The 19,708-nt window shown below is 35.3% G+C and overlaps 4 protein-coding genes across 4 annotated transcripts; 1 reads left to right on the forward strand and 3 right to left on the reverse strand.

Annotated features, from left to right (window-relative positions):
* Positions 1-1,694: 1,694 nt before the first annotated feature.
* LOC144840434 (uncharacterized) lies at positions 1,695-6,805 on the reverse strand. The gene is made up of 6 exons (XM_078696244.1): positions 6,556-6,805; positions 4,049-4,345; positions 3,108-3,751; positions 2,679-2,904; positions 2,338-2,481; positions 1,695-2,073 (listed from the first exon to the last, which is right to left on the reverse strand). Exons 1-6 carry the CDS (start codon positions 6,704-6,706, stop codon positions 1,907-1,909), a joined length of 1,629 nt encoding a protein of 542 aa, XP_078552370.1. The 5' UTR covers positions 6,707-6,805; the 3' UTR covers positions 1,695-1,906.
* Positions 6,806-7,369: 564 nt separating this feature from the next.
* LOC144841421 (uncharacterized) lies at positions 7,370-9,019 on the reverse strand. The gene has a single exon (XM_078697749.1). The coding sequence runs from the start codon at positions 9,017-9,019 to the stop codon at positions 7,370-7,372; it is 1,650 nt and encodes a 549-aa protein (XP_078553875.1).
* Positions 9,020-9,275: 256 nt separating this feature from the next.
* On the reverse strand, positions 9,276-12,774 carry LOC144840676 (uncharacterized). Its single transcript, XM_078696618.1, has 5 exons — positions 12,483-12,774; positions 11,772-12,376; positions 11,363-11,588; positions 9,748-9,891; positions 9,276-9,451 (listed from the first exon to the last, which is right to left on the reverse strand). Exons 1-5 carry the CDS (start codon positions 12,670-12,672, stop codon positions 9,321-9,323), a joined length of 1,296 nt encoding a protein of 431 aa, XP_078552744.1. The 5' UTR covers positions 12,673-12,774; the 3' UTR covers positions 9,276-9,320.
* Positions 12,775-15,412: 2,638 nt separating this feature from the next.
* LOC144839981 (protein archease-like) lies at positions 15,413-19,097 on the forward strand. The gene is made up of 9 exons (XM_078695589.1): positions 15,413-15,594; positions 16,159-16,183; positions 16,362-16,372; positions 16,691-16,722; positions 17,014-17,092; positions 17,491-17,573; positions 17,822-17,874; positions 18,050-18,086; positions 18,379-19,097. Exons 1-9 carry the CDS (start codon positions 15,513-15,515, stop codon positions 18,466-18,468), a joined length of 492 nt encoding a protein of 163 aa, XP_078551715.1. The 5' UTR covers positions 15,413-15,512; the 3' UTR covers positions 18,469-19,097.
* The last annotated feature ends 611 nt before the right edge of the window (positions 19,098-19,708 follow it).

Here is a 19,708-nt window from a genome sequence, read left to right on the forward strand (position 1 = left end):
ATTTCGTCCCTCCATCGCCGTTTCTGCCTTCCCCTTTTTCTTGTGCCGGTTCTTGGTTGCCAGTCTGTCATACGTTTTGTCCACCTGTTGTCATCCCTTCTTGCAAGGTGTCCCGCCCAACGCCATTTTGCTTCTTTTATTTTGTTCATTATATCTTATTTAGTCAATTTCCTTATTACTGTGTTTCTGATTTTGTCCCTAATTGTCACTCCAAGCATCTGCCTTTCCATAGCTCTTTGTGCAGTGGTTAGTTTTTGTTCCAAAAATGTTGTTGTTGTCCATGTTTCACAACCATAAGTCATTGTAGGGAGTACACACTGGTTGAAAACTCTTCTCCTGTGAACTATTGGGATTTCTCTATATCTGCCAAAGCAGCTCCATTCCGCCTTTATTCTTATGAGAATTTCGTCTCTTGTGTTGTCAGCCATTTTCACTGTTTGGCCCAGGTACTTGTAGCTATCAACTTGTTCGATCCTATCATTTTCAATTTCTATGGACTCATTGTTATGGAAGTTTGTCATGTACTTCGTCTTTCCTTTGTGTATTTTCAAACCAATCTTGTTGCTCTCTCTGTTCAGATCATTTAACAGTTCCTCCATGTCTTTGACTGTTTCGGTTGGTAAGGCCAAGGCCTACAATGGTGTATTCAAAGTCAAACTGTAACTAATCCCTCACTATTCAATCAAAATGTTATTATTATACTACTATATTGTTGAAAAATGGATTGCGTGATATGAAAATGGATTGATAGTAAAACGTAATAAAGATACGTTCTTGTCTGGTTATTAGGTATTCATGCTGATGAAGCAGAGGATTATTTTTGTAGCGTTCCATTTAAAATATTTTATTACAAAGAAATATTTTGGTTGTGAAGGTCGTTTTAACAATTAGGCCTAGGCTAATTTAAAAACATTCAACAATGATAAAATGCCCTGCAACTGTGTAACTACTTTATGACTAATATAAAGTTCCGGGTCCGGATGGATATTGTATACGATGAAATGGAACTCAATTTTTATTTAGTGGCAGAAACAACATTTAGTATGAAATTAAGGGTGTTGCCCGGGCCACCAAATACAGTGACCCAAATACTTAGTGTCCGAAACCCCCCCCCCCCCCCCCCTTGACAGATCCTGGCTACGGCCCTGCTACAGATGGTACATGGACATAATTATTATTTTGTCTTTGAAGCCGAGGAACCTGTTACTATTTTCATCAGATATTTTCCTTTTTTTTTTGTTCCTCTCCAACGTCCAATATCTTGCATAATGCAACCACTTCATTCGTCATAATTAAATAATAAATAATTCATAATTCAAACCGAACGAAAATCGTCTATTTTACTATAGGACATAATAGTATTTAAAACATGTATAAACTGTTGCTATATAGCTACTTCAGTTTATATTTAGTTTATCATGCTTATGACCGTCTAAACGTCATGTTTGTAGAAGCTCATCTTCGCATTTTCCTAAACGTTTACAATACGACCATTGACCTGTATACTACTGAGTTATAAGAACACCAGATTTATTTTAAACAAGGCCATATACATGGCTTCAGTTGCGTGCTCAAGTTTGAGTTAGTGTTTACCGACCGACCAACCGACATAGTGTGCTGTAGATATCTATAGAATGTCAAACGGATAAAAACAATCTAGTCTTCTCAATCAATTTAAAACAGAAACATTACTGTACCATCATTTTAGCACAATTGTTTAAAAAATGTTCCACTTTATTTAAAAACAATAATTCCATAGCAAACTTAGTCTAACCTAGTAAACTTAGCCTAACCATGGATAAATACGACCTAGCCTAGCAAACGTTATCAAACTTAGTTAAGTTGTTAATTTGTCTCTGCCATAAAGTTTACTGGATCATGCAGCTGTCTTTGTGTTTCTTCTGCACTAGTGGCGGTTTGTGATTGATTTGGTGTATTTGTATTTGTATTCTTTGTTTTGTTTTCGGCTTGATTTCAAAATAACAACACCAAATGAAAGTGTACACACAAAGAAGAGCCCACTGCATGTGTATAGCGCCGTATCGTACGATCCAGTCAGATCGTACAAATTATCTAAAATGAGAAAAAGAGAAGAATTATACGAATAATTTTGAAAAGCCCAAATCGTTTATTAATGTGCTGGGTTTGAGTCACGATTCATTTACACTCGGATAGGCCTACTATCTTAAACAACTATTCTATCGGACCGAAATGGAATCAAGATATGCAGTGATTGTTATAAAGGTCAACTTTTGTTTTATTTGTATTGCGCGTATTGCGCGTATTTGCGTAAATAACAAAATCGGAAGATATAAAAACTAAACGTCTACTACTCACCTGTTACAGCTTGGCTAACTAATGATCCCATACCAAAGAAACAGTAAGCAACCGACATAGCCTCCGTCGATATACGTTTCCCAAATAACTCTACGCAAACGGGCAGCGAAAGTACAAGGCACAGAGCCCTCGGTATACTTAGACCTGAAATAATATAATTGACATTATGTTACACATCGCCATCACAGATGAGTAAGATGACGGCGAACGACGTGGTGAGGACGGCGAACGCTTGACGACGCGCAAACATTACGTTTTCGGTTACAACAAGCTTCTTTATAAAACCTGGACAACTGTTCGTTTCATCACTATGTCGTGTCATCCAACCTTTATAAACTTACCTATAAATAACACAGTCACGCACGTGTTCGAAATGTCAAAGGTCAGCAAAATGGAAAGAACACAGAGAAGAAGATTCGAAATCGAAATAATAAATGTGACCGAAACGGGCAGACAACTTGCGATGACCACGAAAACTACGCGCGTAATCAGACTACCAATTCCCATGAAACTCAATGTGCGCGCAATTTCTTCTGACGATATACCTTTCTCATCCATAAAGTTCGCCTGTAAGAACAAAACAAAAACCCAAAACACTGTTTCATTTAGATTTATAACACAATTGTTTATTTGAATAAGTATAGGCTACAGATCAATATGTTTGCTGTACATTGTAGATAGGAGCCTACTTAAGCATGTTATGTTAAGTGTTTGTATTTTAAAGTATTGTTTGTATTCGCTGTAAATATCTTTGTAATGAGCCTACTTACCGCACTCACAAAGCTGAATGTGATTCCAATTGAAAAAAGAAAAAACATCGGCTGACATATCCAAAAATTAGAACTCTGTAACATAGCCTTTAAAAAAATTATTTTGTTAATCTTTTCTTCGCTTGATGTTAATTCTCTAATTTTGTTTTCATCATTATTATTTTCTTGTTTTGCTTTTACCTCTACCGGCACTGAATGTTTAATTTCGTTAGTTATCTTCTTGTCGTCGTTGGTGTTTGATATTGAACCGTTGCAATTTTGTTTCAATGTTGGCTCTTCCATCTCTAATTCCTGTAACAATATTATTTTGCTAGTTTTCTCTTTGCAGAATGGTAATTCTTTATCTTTAGGCCTATTGGTCTCTGTTCTCTTATCTTTGAAATCGTTACTCTCTTGTTTTTTTTTCAACTCTGCTGATACTGAATGGTTTATTAACTGTAACCTTAAATCATTAACCTGGTCGTTTTTGGAGTTTGCGATTGGATCGTACTTGCAAGTCTTAGTTTGTGTAAATGTTGGCTTTCCCATTGCTAATGACGCCGTCAATCCGATGCATATTGTGCATGCACCGTACATTCGTAAAGTGTTGAAAAATCCGTAAACCGAAAAGCATTTTTCCAGTAAAGGCGAAGTTATAGCAACACCTGATAAAAGTTAAAAAGATTAAAATCGTTAGATACATACAGTACTTATTCGTGAAATGTCAAAATAGACGAACACGAAAAAACGCGGTAACACACGCTCTGAAATATTGATTAGGACATATAGGCCTGGACTAGACTAGCCTGGGCAGTATTATTTATCTTAGTTCGACGTGCTGCCACTGCCGGAATGTGCGCAGAGGTATTATACATATCGCGCTACTGTTTCAGCACATTTTATGGTTGCGTCTTGATTCGAACATAATACAACTCCAAATGAAACTACATTGCATTACGTACCTGCTCCTATTCCCACGAGAATAGCAACGCATGCTCGGTTGTAACGCTTTCCAGAGAAGTAGTAGACCAGTAGATAGAGTGGAGCAATGTGTACAAAGCTTGATCCTACGCCAAACAATACTCCGTAAAAGAAAATCAAATGGCTAAACTGTGATAAAAAAGTGGATACGACGAGACTTGATCCGCACATGACGACTCCGGCGATGACGACAAGTCGGGGGCTACACGCTTGACAGAGGAACGTTGAGAGTGGGGAGGCAATACTCCAAAGTCCAACAGCAACTCCACCAACTATACCTGCAAAATATGTTTTCAAATAGTGTTGAGGCAAGACAAGCACGTCATCACTTGCTAATTATTGATTTTTCAGGTACTGTAGTTATTTAGGCATATATGGCGCGCACAGCTTGGCGCACCATATTATCATGTGCGTTCGAATTGCACCGGCGATCGTTATTATTTAGTAGTGATTGTTTTGTGTTTATTACATATACAAACATTCATCTTAATAATGCGGGCCTTATATTACCCAGTACACATAACACAGATCTAGCTTGGCTAAAAAGTGCATGTAATATTTTTGTGCGGCAGCCAGCTAGCAGCCAAATGATTTTCGTCCGCTATGATCACAGCCCCTTATGTTGAAAAGAGGCGCGCAGTCAATATGTGTAGACTGGTTGCTGTCTGGCGAAAATTGTAAATGCGGGACTGATCTGTAAGAACATTTTGAAAAATAAAGCTGCACTTATACCAGGGGCGGTCGCAGGACTATTTAAAGAGGGTTGCCCAAAGACTCTAGGGCTGTAGACACTGAGTATTTGAGCAAGCAAATTGTTAAATGACACTCCTACATGGCCGCATATGGTACTCTCGCACGTAAAATTCATGATAAATTGCACCTCTAGTTCGCCCGAAATGTCACTCACTCTATAAAGCGCTAGCAAACAGAGGATTGTAGCCTATTATATTATATCCGGATGGATATTGTATACGATGAAATGGGACTCAATTTTAATTTAGTGGCAGAAACAATATTTAGTATGAAATTAAGGGTGTTGCCTGGACCACTAGGGCAACACCACTGGGTCCGCCCCTGTATACATTGATATATGAAACGAAATTATAAGTCTACAGAATCAGCCCACCATGATTGGGATGGACCTAAGAACATTTTGGAAAATAGAGTTGCTAGGTCCCCGGAAATTGGATTATATAATATGAATCAACATATACGAGACGGTCTTTGGGAACAGCCTAGCCGTATGTTTGGGGCTGAGCTATTTTGAAAAAATAGGGCTGATGGGTCCCCGGAAATTGCAGTACATTAAAATATGAAACGAAATTAAGTTTACAGGAAGCTCTATGGTTGGGACTGAGCTAGAAAACTAGCTTTGAAACCTAGAGCTGCAGGTCTTCCTAAATTGCAATTATACTTTGAAAATGTCAGGCCTAGAGGCGCCTAAAAAAGTGAAATATTTGCCCTTCTCACGCACACCCCATTTGGGATTCAGATTTGTAGGGATACAATTGACAGACAATGACAGTCAGTCAAACATGGGGCTCTGATGTTTATACCGGGCGCCGTGTCCGACACATACACTACATATTCTGTCCTTCAAAACCCATGGTTTGTAAAAGATAAAATTAATGTTGGTTTTTGTATGACAGAATAGGTATGTGTGTCGGACGGCGTAGGGGAAGTAACGATATATTAGCCAGCTTTTTGTTTTCCGAAAAGAATTTTAAAATTAAACTGCTTGATTTATTGGTACAAGTGTAAGTTAAGCCTATAAAACGTATTAATAATATAAAACACCTAAATAAATTCCTCGTTGAAATATTACCTTTCATCATTCACCTCATGCCATTATTTGTACTATTACACTCATAAACATTCATTATTTGTATACAATAGAACCGCTCCCTTGAGACTTACTGTTTGCATAGCTATCCCCATTATGTTGACATAGCAATAGCACAACAATGAGAGACATTAATTTTGATGAGAAGGTCATGGAACTAATTAATTAAAAACTAAAAACCTGAAACATGTAACCCTAGGTAGGGACCCTGACGGGTACTCTCCCTCCGGGTCAAAGGGATCCCGAAACTCATCGGTGGTGGACAGGGGCGCTCATCGCCCTGTTCAGGACTATTCCTGATGATTACCCAGCCTATTTACTTTTAAAAGGACTTATTAAGGGTACACAATAACCGTCAAACAAACGAGGCGATCATGTTTTAACACGTAATGTCAACCACAGGGCAGGGGATCCCTACTACAACTTCGACTGTTTTTTAGAAACAAATTATATTTAACATAACACAGCAAATGTTCAAGGTCAGGTTGTCAGGGTCAATTAATATGCATCAACACGTGCGAGGTCTTGACATAGTTATGTCCGTCCTGGCGTGCCATACCATACATGTGACAACCAGGGATGTATTTTTACCTCCCTGGTGGACAACATACGGTAGTATTAGTATTTAATAAACTGTATACTTACCGGTCTCACTGGCCGTTGCATTAAATTGTTCTTGCAGCTTCAGATGAAGAATGTTGTAATTTAATGTGATTCCTAGCACCGACAAATTTAGAGAGAACCCAGCAACAACCAAAGCTAAACCTCTATGTGAATTTGTAAACATCGTGTTCATGAATCATTCGCTGCTTTAGTATTACATAATTTACATTGCCACTTGTCTATTGTTCAAGGTGGTATACCTGCAACCCAGGACTTCTTCTACGCATGGCTAAATACATATATACTACGTCATCATAATGGATTTTGTTCAACCAGAAACTATCTGTTTTATCATCAGCAGTCGCGAGAGGAGATACGCGCCACCAAAGATACTATCTTTGGCGCCACTAATTGTATACATCGCGTGAGGGAGCTGTTTATTTACAGAAAAATCTGAAAGCAAAAGTATTGAATTTTCTAGGACAGGTTAAAGTGAAGTTCCACCCAGAAAATTTCTCTTTTTCATACATTTCAATTATCCCTCATACCTCATATTTGTTTATATTATTTGTTTTCAACATGTACGATTTTCTTGAAAATCTAGCCTTTTCGCGACTTGTAATTTCCTATGCAAAAGAAGGGGTAAATTTGAATAACGAATTAAAAGACGTTTACTATATAATTTCAATATAAAATTTAATGACAAAAAGAGAGATCGACGTTTCGGTACCATCATAGAACCATTTTCAAGATCAAGTGAATACAAAACAATAATAATTATGTGCACTAAGCACCAAAGTTGGTGACAGGAAATGCTAATTGAGGGCTAATTAGGTAATTAGCTCCTCCTACTGAGTTAGATAAACAATTTAGCTTTGATGGAATCCGATTGTTTATTGAGTGTAGGTTTTATCTCTTTGATCCACAACATCTCCTTAATTAGGCAATCAAACTTATTGTTACATTTAGATAAGACTCTAAAGTATTCCGAGATATCACCAGTTATGCCATGTTGTTTTAGGTGATCGCCTATAATACTTTTGTTATGTTCATTAATGCGTTTGTAAAGGTGTCGGCAAGTGTAACCGACATAGTTTGTATCACACAAACCACATTGAAATTTGTACACAACGCATTGTGAATTAATGATTCTGGGTTTCATTTCTTTAGGTTTTAAGGTGTCACCTATCTTACGACTAGTAAATACTGGTAAAATATCATTTTCAATCTTCGCACTAAGTTGTTTAAGTTGTTTAGTAACCGTGTTACAACAAGTTTGATCCTTGTACGGTAGTACAATCCTAATAGGCTGGGGAGATTCATCAGTTAGCATATCTTCATTAGTATTACTAGGAGTCACACAAGTATTAATGGATTGGTTGAAAGCCTTAACAATATTACTAATAAGATCTAAAGGATAATTCAACTTTTGAAAAATCTTTGTTACATTATCAACCTCTGATAGGAAAATGTCATGCGTAGATGACAATTTGTAGGCCCTATTAAGCATTGTGTGAATTAGATTACGTTTATGTTTGATATCCACATGGCTATCATAATGTAATAGTAAGCCTTTATTAGTGGATTTCTTATATACTTTGGTTTCAAGAGATATATCGTTTTTTGAGATAGTCATACCTAAAAAATTTATTGAGTTATCTCTAGCAATTTCCATTGTAAAATCAACGGCATCGTGTGAATTGTTCAAAGTGTTCAAAAAATTCTGTGCTGAAACCTGGCTTGGCATGAATACGATTGTGTCATCAACGTAGCGACGATAGAACTGCGGCATTTTCCCTGTTGCTTGTAAGGTATCTTCAATGTAACACATGAAAACATTTGCCATCAGTGGTCCAAGCGGTGAACCCATGGCTACGCCATCAACCTGCTCGTATAGATCACCATCATATTGGAAAAGTTGATTTTTGGTCGCAATTGTAAGTAGGTCCTTAAGACCTTGTTTATCGATAGATAAACCGTGTTCAGAGTTAAACCAGTCATCTTTAAAGGCCTTATGAACAAGAATGTTAATGGTCTCATCAAGTGGAACATTGGTGAATAGAGAAACTACGTCGTAAGAGACCAGAACATCATCTGAACCAATTTCAGTAGAACGTAACTCTTTAGCAAAATCAAAAATGTCTGGTATAGAGTATTCGTTGCTGGCTAATGGTTTTAGCTTCTCATCTAACCATTGTGCTAATTTAAAATTGTAAGTGCCAGTGGCTGAGAGTATTGGCCTAATAGATAGATTTTCTTTGTGCGTCTTGGGAAGACCATACAGATGGGCTAACCTCGAGCCTTGTGATGTTAGTGTAGATGCTACTTCCTTCGGTAGTATATTACGAACAATATTAGATAGTTGCTTCTCCTTTTCTAAGAGAGGATGGAAATGCTTAATTGGTCTACCTCTAGACTTAGGTTGTGTCTTACTTACGGGTATAAACTTAGATGTGTTGTTTATAGACGATTGTCTAAGAAGTTGGTCATAATGATGTTTATCCATGATAACGACTCCGGAACCTTTAATGATGTTTATCCATGATAACGACTCCGGAACCTTTAATGATGTTTATCCATGATAACGACTCCGGAACCTTTAATGATGTTTATCCATGATAACGACTCCGGAACCTTTAATGATGTTTATCCATGAATAATCCTAACAAATTAATTTCTTCACAAAAAAAAAATCTTTGTATGTAATTTTTCCATATCTTTCTATATCTGGTATTTTATTGAGTATACATTTTTTTAAAGAATAAAGAACAAATGTGTTTTTCAGTTTTAAAAATAAAAAAAAATCGTTATTTTTGTCTTTGCTTCAATTTCCTCAACTTCAAAACAGTAACACCAAACGAAAGTGCACATACAAAGTAGAGTACACCATATGCATACAGGGCCGTATCGTACGACCCAGTTAGATTGTACAAGGTATCTAAAAAGAGAGAATGAAAGTTCAATATAATTAATTTTGGTTTGCACAAATCAACATGGTATCAAGTTCAAAGTACACCACGTAATTAATAGGTCTCCTAGTTCTAGACTGTTGAGCTTCTAAACTCGGATCAGATGCTACGAACTTAGGAGGTGCAGCAGTTATTTTCTGAACGAAGAAATAATTTTAAAAACCCCCAAAGGCATATAATAATGTATTTCAGTTTTAACAATGTCAGAACCCGATATGTAACATAATAATAAATAAGAAGTAGGGCATACTGTACATTTATTTACCTGTTAGACCTTGGCTCACAAATGCCCCTACACCAAAGAAACAGAAAGCCACTGAATAAGCCTCCAACGATATATTTTTCCCAAACAATTCGACGCAGATGGGCAGTACAAGTACTAAGCACAGATCCCTCGGTATACTGAGACCTGCAGACATAATTGACAACACGTACGGTCATCAAATGAGATTGATATCTTTAAAATGTTTATTGTTATTATTTATACATTTTACAAAATATAATACAAATCAACAAACACAACGCAAGATGAAAATTTAAAATCATAGTCACTAGCTGCCAGAAAAGCACAAAAACAGCCTAAGCTACTGTTATGTCACAATTTGGTTATTGTCATTAGAATATTATTTTGTCACTAGAATATTTAACTTTGGCCGATGGATTTCTAATCAAGATCGGGTCCAATATCACCGGGTGTCTAACCACCCAATCTGAAATGGGCAGGTTGTATGTAACTGTAATCAACTGCTTTATTTTGCTATTGATAAATTGTTTTCCATTAAAACTGTAATACAGTTAGCGAGTCAAATGGCCGAGCGGTTAAGGCAGGGGCGCCGTTTACCGTACCTAAAGAGCCAACAACATCGGCAAGAGGCCGACTCGCTCCTAGTTCTGGTGGTGGAACAAGTATTCTCGGATAAGGACTATAAACCGTAGGTCCAATGTACACAGTTATAACCTGTGTGCACTTTAAAGAACCCAGTTCATTATTCGAAAAGAGTAGGGGGTTACCCCGGTGAACTGGTTCACAAAATAGCCCCTGTATCAGGGGGATTACCACCTATCTGATAGGACAGTGATTAATTCACTATTGGTAATCCTTGGCCACATTGCCTAAAGACATAAACTAAAAAAAATAAAAATAATACGTAATTCTGATAAGCCCTGAGTTACCCACGCCTTGATCCGAGAGATCATTGACAAAATACAAGTTGCCTTTAATAAAGTTGAATGGAAGAGGCTTAGAAATGCGCCGTTAAGACTGAAGAGGGAAGTACAGTAGTTAAGCTGAATCTATTTATTTTAGTACAGTAATCGTGTTAAAAAATTCAACGGTATTCACAGCGACGGGTGTTGGCATTCGCAGATGAGTCAATTGCTAATTCTGGTAATAATAAATCCTGTAATATTCATATTCAAGGCCTTTCTCCATCAGACCATCGGTAGCCAATTATTTAAATCACAGCTTTAACTGTGAGCTCCCGTCCTTAGATTTAGAAAAACTCCCGGCTTATCTTCCTGTCAGCGATTCTTTTGTTTTTTTCCGCAATATCAAATTTTAGAGTTTAGTTTGTAGGCCTAATTGTTTTGAGTATTTTTTATATGTGTATATTTGTAACAGTACAATGCCTTACAATTTGGCCTCTGGCCACGATATTTTATTTATTTTATGTGAATTATTAGGCCTATATTATAATAGTGTGAAGATATACATGTCATATACATGTCATTACCACCACCAGTCGTCTTCAACTTAATTATTGCCATCAAATAGTCATTTTTCGTCGACATCACCGGCGTTCATCTTAAGGACGTCGGTAAAACCTGAACAACTGTTCGTTTCATCACTATGTCGTGTCATCCAACCTTTATAAACTTACCTATAAATAACACAGTCACGCACGTGTTCGAAATGTCAAGTGTCAGTAAAATTGAAAGAACACAGAGAAGAAGACTCGAAATCGAAATAATGAATGTGACCGAAACTGGCAGACAACTTGCGATGACCACGAAAACTACGCGCGTAATCAGACTACCAAATCCCATGAAACTCAATGTGCGCGCAATTTCTTCTGACGATATACCTTTCTCATCCATAAAGTTTGCCTGTAAGAACAAAAAACACATGATATGTTTGTTTAATTTTTAATGAACCCAATTAATCCATAACATGTAATAACGTGGTTGTGTGTGTGGTAGGATGCTAGGTGTAGGACCTGACACTTGCTATCCAGGTACGTTTTTATACTTACTGTAGTAGTGACAGTGAATAGTTGTGACAATACTTACCGCACTCACAAAGCTGAATGTGATTCCAATTGAATAAAGAAGAAACATCGGTTGACATATCCAAAAATTAGAACTCCTTAACATTGTCTTTAACAAGATTATTTTGCTAGTTTTCTCTATGCTGAAATTCAATTCTTTATCTTTATCAATTTCAGCATCATTATTTTCTTGTTTTGCTTCCAACAACTCTATTGACACTGGATGGTTAATTTCGTTATTTCTAACCTGGTCGTCTTTGGTGTTTGAGATTGAACCGTTGCCATTTTGTTTCAATGATGGCTTTCCCGTCTCTAGCAAGATTATTTTGCAAGTTTTCTCCTCGCAAAATGTTAATTCTTTATATTTACATGTTTCTGTTTTCTGATTTTCTTGTGTCGACTTAAACTCTGTTGACACTGAACAGTTTATTTCGTTAGATATAGGCCTAACCTGATCATCTTTAGTGTTTGATTGCACCTTTGTATATTGTGTCAATTTTGGCTTTCCCATCGCTAATGACGCCGTCAATCCGATGAATATTGTGCATACACCGTACACTCGTAAAGTGTTGAACATTCCATAAATCGAAAAGCATTTTTCCAGTAAAGGCGAAGTTATAGCAACACCTGATAAATAAATGAAATGAAAAGATTTCTATTTGAATAAACAAATTTCAAATATTTCAGAATATTATAAGAATGAAATGGAAAAAAATTGCCCGGATGTAGTTACCTGCTCCTATTCCTGTGACAACAGCAACGCATGCTTGGTTGTAATGCTTGCCAGAGAAGTAGTAGACCAGTAGATAGAGTGGAGGAATGTGTACAAAGCTTGAACCTAAACCAAACAATACTCCGTATGTGAAAATCAAGATCTTGACCTGCGATAAAAGAGTAGACACGATGAGACTTGATCCGCACATGACGGCTCCGGCGATGACGACATGTCGAGGGCCACACACTTGACAGAGAAACGTTGAGAGTGGGGAGGCAATATTGAAAAGTCCAACAGCAACTCCACCAGCAGTACCTGCAAAATAAGTTTCGTATTTATATGTTTTAAACAGTTTGATTTAGGTGACTAACAAATTTGAAGTTAGGAAGTGATATTAATTTGATATTTAATAATTTGATTAACGTCGTGAGGTAATCTTCCCCTCGCTGTAGCACGATTGGTTTGGTTCCTACATTCTAGCCGAGAGTTTGTCTGATGGTAGTTTGCGCAATAATAATATTATTATATTATTTCTTATGCAAGTTGGTGTTAAGCTTTGAGTAGTTTCTTTTAACTATATTTTATCACCTGTTGTCAATGATATGTTTATGTTGTTTTTTTGTTAGCAGTAAATCAGTTATAATACACCATTCCAATCTATGCCTCCACTGCAGGCCCCCACAGTTTAAGTAAGCCTAACTAGTTTGTTATGATAATGGTAAATCAGTTAGTTATTATTTATTAATATTCCGGAGTGAACAACAATCAAGCAATTACTTCGTTTAAGTAATTGCTTCTGGGAATTCTGGAGTTTTCGAGAATCAACAATCAGAAAAATATTATTCATTTTTTTTCGGAATTTAAATAGTAGAAGAGCCTAGGTTGTATGCCTAAACAAACATATTATTACTTAACTTCTTTCTTTCTTTTTTTTCCCTCAAAATATCGACAAAGCATAAAATCAATAAACCGAGCAGCAAAGTTGTTTTTTTGAAAGTTTGAAAGGATATAAATAAGCATATGTTCTTGAAGGCTAAAAATAACAATGAATAAAATAATACAGGTACCAATTTCACTAGCCGTTGCATTAAATTGTTCTTGCAGCTTCAGATGAAGAATGTTGTAATTTAAGGCGATTCCTAGCGCACACACATTTAGAAAGAAACCAGCAACAACCAAAGCTAAACCTCGATGTGAATTTGTATACATTATATTTAACAAGATACGCCACTGTACAGTCTGTCTGTCTGTCAATTGTCTGCTCTCTTGATTTATCATTTTATCAATAGGCGGTGGCGGCGGCGGAGAGATAGCGTCACTGATTATTTAATACATTGAGGGAGCTGTTTATTTACAAATCTGACATTTTTTGGTTGTGAGGTGGAGATATTAGATATTAGCAGATTAATTTATCAATTAATTCATGTCTGAAATTGTTTATTCGACGGGAACTCTGCAGGATACTATATATATAAGCAGAGAAAACTGTCTCCTCTGTATGTAGAACGTTAAAGATAAATAATTTTGTGCTATTTATTATTAACGTGAAAAATTACATTTCTTTCTTAAATTTAAATTTCTCTTAATTTCTAATCGTTATCTTTTGCTGTTTTTCTTTTGTTCGTCCATTTATCTTGCTTAAATCAATTAATTTTATTTCGTCCTCTGTAAAAAGGAAAATATATTCGAGTGTAATTTCATAGAATATAAAAATATATAAAACATTAGGTTAAAACACATTTCATTAAAATATAAAAACATCAAAATGGTATATACAGACAAAATTATACGTCCAAATCTGATGGAATACGACGGTACAAATGAATTAAAATATCTCTTTGCATGATCTCAGCAAGTTAAGTCTTATTTTATCTCATTTTATCCTATATAAAGGATCATTTAAATCTTCACATATTTTTGTAACCTTAGTAACTATAATGTTGTTGCATAGGTCAACTAAATCAGGGTTTGATCCTGTGATTAAAACACATCCTTGTGGTGATCCAATGTTAGTACAGATCACACTTGAGTTATAGTTTCGACAAGATACCTTCGTTTCCAAAATGATTCGTATTCGATTTGTCATAATTAAATTATAAATAAGTCATAACAATATTAATTCCAACGCATTCATTTATAAGCAATTTGGCTTTAAAAAGGTCTGTTTATTCAATATAAATGGTTATGTAAATTACAAATAAACATCTGTTTAAGAATTGCGGATATTTATTGCTTTAAATTACAGTTTAGATAAATAAATTCCAATTATGTGACATTAAAATGGAATATTGCTTCACAAAAAATGTAAAAAAAAATTTTTTTTTCAAGGCGACAAAATATATCGTTGTTTTTCAACGTAAATGATGAAGATTGTTGTCCTGTCTCTCACCCGGATACAAAACATGACTAGATAATCTGTGACCTTGAAACATATTTCACTCAATATGTAGGGCTGAGCAAGGGGCCTATGGGTACAAGGTGCACACAGGGGTGCACACATAAGCAAGCTTCACTCAAATAATATCTAGATTTATAGTTCACAATTTGAACAATCCCAGGTCTCCTGGCAGTAGACGTGGTAAAATTGACCGCTAAGTGGTTCGGTTAAATTATCTTGAGAGGCCAGGACGTTTTTATCATTCCTTTTTAATTCTTTAAAGATCTATAATGAAAATGAAATTAAGATCAATTTATATTACCAGTTTACTCCTTATTTTATGTAAAATAGGAAGGAAATGTTACTTTGTTGTCTTGTCTAAATAATGATAAATATACTGTACTGTAGTGTACATGTACCTGTGTATTTATTTGGAACATCCTGCTCGGGGGTAATGCCTTACACCAACACAGTAAAGTGCTGCTGCAATTTTGGAAAACAATGCCTATGACGAAAAGTTAGGCTACAAATTACAAATGGCACCGCTGTCGTCCCATAGTTGTAAAAACTATTCATTGCAAAATGTTGTGAAACTGCGTGCGCGACAGAAATATATAAATAACTTTTGTTTCTTGCTATGTATTTATTTACTTGAAGGAAGGCAGATAAGTATGGCAGGCATTGTAGAACCACTGGGTTCAAATGTGAATAAACCAGAAAAATCGGAACAATATCCAAAACGCAAATATGAATGTGAGTATGTTAATGATTATGTTAGGCTAGCCCTCTCTTTTGGGTTCTCTCTACTAGCCTAGAGCTAGGCCTAGGCTGGCCTAGGCCGCGCGCCGCCCGGGCCGAAACCTGGACGATTCGGGCCGAATCGTCCCCAAATAACATAATTGTATCGATATTGCCAATGTTGATATAATATATAAAATAAATTACAAAAAATGTAATTTTATATGCAATTATTTTTCGAAGACTTTGTTTTTTCGTGGAATTCTACAAACGGCCAACAGAGGGCGTAATTTGATTGTTTACACATTATTTTATTGCATAACCGATTATAGTCAAAACTCATACAGTAGTCTCTCTGAAGAGAAGGTTTGGGAAAAAAGTCTCATTTCAGCTTATAAAATGCATATCAAAGCCGATAAAATATAAATGGGGTAGCCTAGGTCATAGGCTGTTTCAGAAAATGTAGCGAAACAAACCAGCCGCAGCTGATAACTGAATCTGAATCATTCATTATTTTTAATTAATTATTTAAGTTACAGAATCATACAAAATTAACACTTTTTATATTTTTTTTAATAGATTTAGATCACACAGCAGATGTCCAGTAAGTAAACAAAAAAACTTATTTTGTCGTGGCTACCCACATCAGAACAAATAGCCTACCTACAGTACTACCAACTAGAGCCATTAGGTCTAGCCTAGATTAATAAATAAAAACAGACCTAGTTAGGCTGCCTAGTATTTTATTGTTTTTGATCAACCTAATTTTAATTTTCTTACAGACTACACTCATGTATCCTTTTTAAAGCAGACACTTCACTGGATCACAGCTACGGAAACAGAGTTCAACAGTGTTCTATATTTGAGAAAATCAATAGGGGGGTGGTTATCGATTTGCGATAACTGGTCGTTGCTTAGACCTAGAAGTCAAGTAATCTATGTATGCGATGTAAAAATGAGTTCCTAGGTCATCGCAAATGGACTCCCCTTTCATCTGATAAATGTGTGATATAAAGTTTAACAATAAAGTACTAAATGCCTGAAAATTTCAGAGCAAAAATTAGATAATGAAAAAGTATGTAAAGTTATAAACTTAACCCATAACATATAGGGGGAGATTCACTTGAAGAATCCTTTGAACAGGTAAATCTTTAACATTGGTGTAATGAACATTTTATTAGAAATATCGAACTGCTTCCTAACTATAACTTAACCCTCTAAATAATCTCTCTCTCGCTCATGGGATTCGAACCCCATACTGTACATCTACATGCAATTTACACTTATGGTCGACCAGACCCCTATGGGAACCACGGTTACACAGACAAGTGGAAAAAATTCCTGGAAACTAATGCTTTGGTATAATGTGGTACAATGCCCTATACAAATATAATCACATTACATTGTAACAAATGTTAAGATGATTTGTTTTAGGTTGCTATGGCAATGTTCGGATACATGACTGAGATTGATACAGTAGAGGTAAAGCAGAGCAAGTCTATTGAGGCAGAAGGTACAATTCTTTCCAATTATTGACAGACATGGTGCATCAAAGACACTGCCAAAAAGACCAGATCTTTAAGTCTTGTTAAACCTAAACATTATAAATACAATTGTTTAATATATTGCATTTAATATTATTATTTTGAAACTGTAGCTGCACTGACGAGATCTAATAAGATGAAAACAGTATTAATGCATGATTACACTGTATATATTAATTATTTATAAAAATAGAAAATGTTTCTTAAGCTCCGTCTACACTATCAAACTAGTTCGACAAAAAAAAATGTGCCCAAATATGGTAGTGATATGATATCATGTCCATATATGGTAGTGTCAATACATTATATTATTATATACATTTGATAGTGTAGACAGAGCTTTAATAATAATTGAATTCTTTTACAGGGGATGATTTGTTATCTTTGCTTTTCCATTTTCTGGATGAGTTTTTGTTCTTATTCTCCGCTGATCCTTTTTTTATACCAAGGGTAAGCAGTCTATTTCAAATGAAAATAATTTAAGGAATATATAACACATCTAATGGATGGAGTGAATTGTTAATATAATATGAGAATAAGAGAACACTAATACAGTATATACATTGACAAACAGAGAAACTTAAAAGCGCACGGTGATTTACACCTATCAGAAATCAAGTACTGTACTGTAATTTATAAATGGGAAATTATGAGAATATATACATACATAAATCGTTTTATTTACATTTTTTTTGCAGAAAGTACAAATAGTGGAGTTTGACCAGACGAATTTCAAGATACAAGCAATAGGGTATAATTATGTCTTACAAACAAATTATGACTTAAATGTTTCAAATAGCCACAAAACAACTACCAGTTTATTTGAACCAGTTATTGTTAGATACATCACTTTCATTGATAAGGATGGAGAACCTGCTGAGTAAAGACTGATTTGATTACAGCATTTGATATTTTTATCTTTTCAGATTTGGTGAAATCTTTGACCTCAGCAAACATCCCCAGGTAGGTTATTAGGCATTGAAAAACCCTCTAAATATAATGGACTGAGCCGTATGGTCATATTAAGGTCAAAAGAAGAAAACAATGAGAGACTTCACTATAATACTTTACTATTGTTATGATGTCCATTATATTTTTACTAGCCAATCCCATTATGTTGGCTAGTATATGCAACAATGGCAGCCCTAGAATACCACTGAAATCTCCACCATACAATAGTACTGAACTAAAAGTTACCTAAACTCCTTAATTTCTGCCTGTAGCTCTGTCACAAACTCTTTTACAATTCTTTCAGGGGACAGAAGTGAAGGCAATAACTTATTCGAATATGCAAATTCATACTGATCGAACGACCAATGATATACATGTCATCATTGATATCTGAAATGTAGTGATCAATTATGAGGTGTAGAAACCAGGTGGCTGGTACAGGTGGTGATAGCTGAGCATAGGGAGAATATCTGTAAACTAATACCCTTTTCACATCTGCAACAAGTAACCAAATTTGCATGGTGTGATGGAAATTTTGTGGATAATCTCCAGAGATTTCAAAGAAAAACATACCAGCGAGCGCGAGGCCCATTTTTTGTTCAATCACTGTACATTATGCTAATAAGAATCAAATTTTGCTATGCGTATATGAAAATTTAATCGAAAACATCAAAATATGTTACAACTTGTAACAATTTATGTAGTGTGAAAAGGGTACAAGTGTCTAAATAAACGGGTCATTAGAAATACATACAGTATACATACGTAATAGAAAAATAATGTGTAGCTAATTATGAGTATTAGTCAATGGAGACAAATTACCAATAAGACAATTTCAAATTGGAAACAAATTGAAAGTGTGCAATAGTGTTCTTAATTAAAACAAGTTAAGTGTGCTCAATTGTTGACACCTTTTTACAAAAAAATATTTATGTACTGTAATAAAGTCTTTGGCTAAAAACATGGTGAGTGCCTTCATTATCAAAATAATGCAAACATCTTATGATCAACAAGTACTTTTCAATAATAAAATACAAACACACCATATAATAAATTATTCCATTTATTCTTTGGTATGATTAAACAAAAACAATTTCCATCTTACACTTTTGTGGTATAATTGACTTTTTGAAAACACAAAAGAACATGAATTTTGGGCGCTCATATTGTACAGTGTCGTCGAAAACTTGTCTGATTTTTATCTGTAAAAATATAGTTATGCTGCTTGGCCATTTCATCTACAATTTTGGATCAAAGAGCAAGGAGTAGCGGTCTGTGATGCCAGTTAAAATCGCCACAGTGGCATTAACAACACCACTGTACAGTTCAAACACAAAGGTGTAAGCCATGCTAGACTGGGATCCAGACCGAGTTTTGACTTAATATTAGTAAAAAGATAAACATTGTGGCACATATGGCGTTTCATACGTATATTACTTGAGATTGTATTTTCAGACAAAAACTGAAACGCCGACTGGTGGACTAACATAAAAAAGAAAAAACAAGCATATAAACTTTTATACCGGTTTTTGGGCATTTACAGCACTTTAGCTTTCCAAACTACTTCTCTGAAAAATCTTTTTTTTTTCTTAAACAATGCAGTTTCTTTTTTCTTTAATTTAAACAAAAATATT

The sequence above is a fragment of the Antedon bifida genome, chromosome 4 (genome assembly GCF_963402885.1).
Source record: "Antedon bifida chromosome 4, ecAntBifi1.1, whole genome shotgun sequence".
NCBI lineage: Eukaryota > Metazoa > Echinodermata > Crinoidea > Comatulida > Antedonidae > Antedon > Antedon bifida.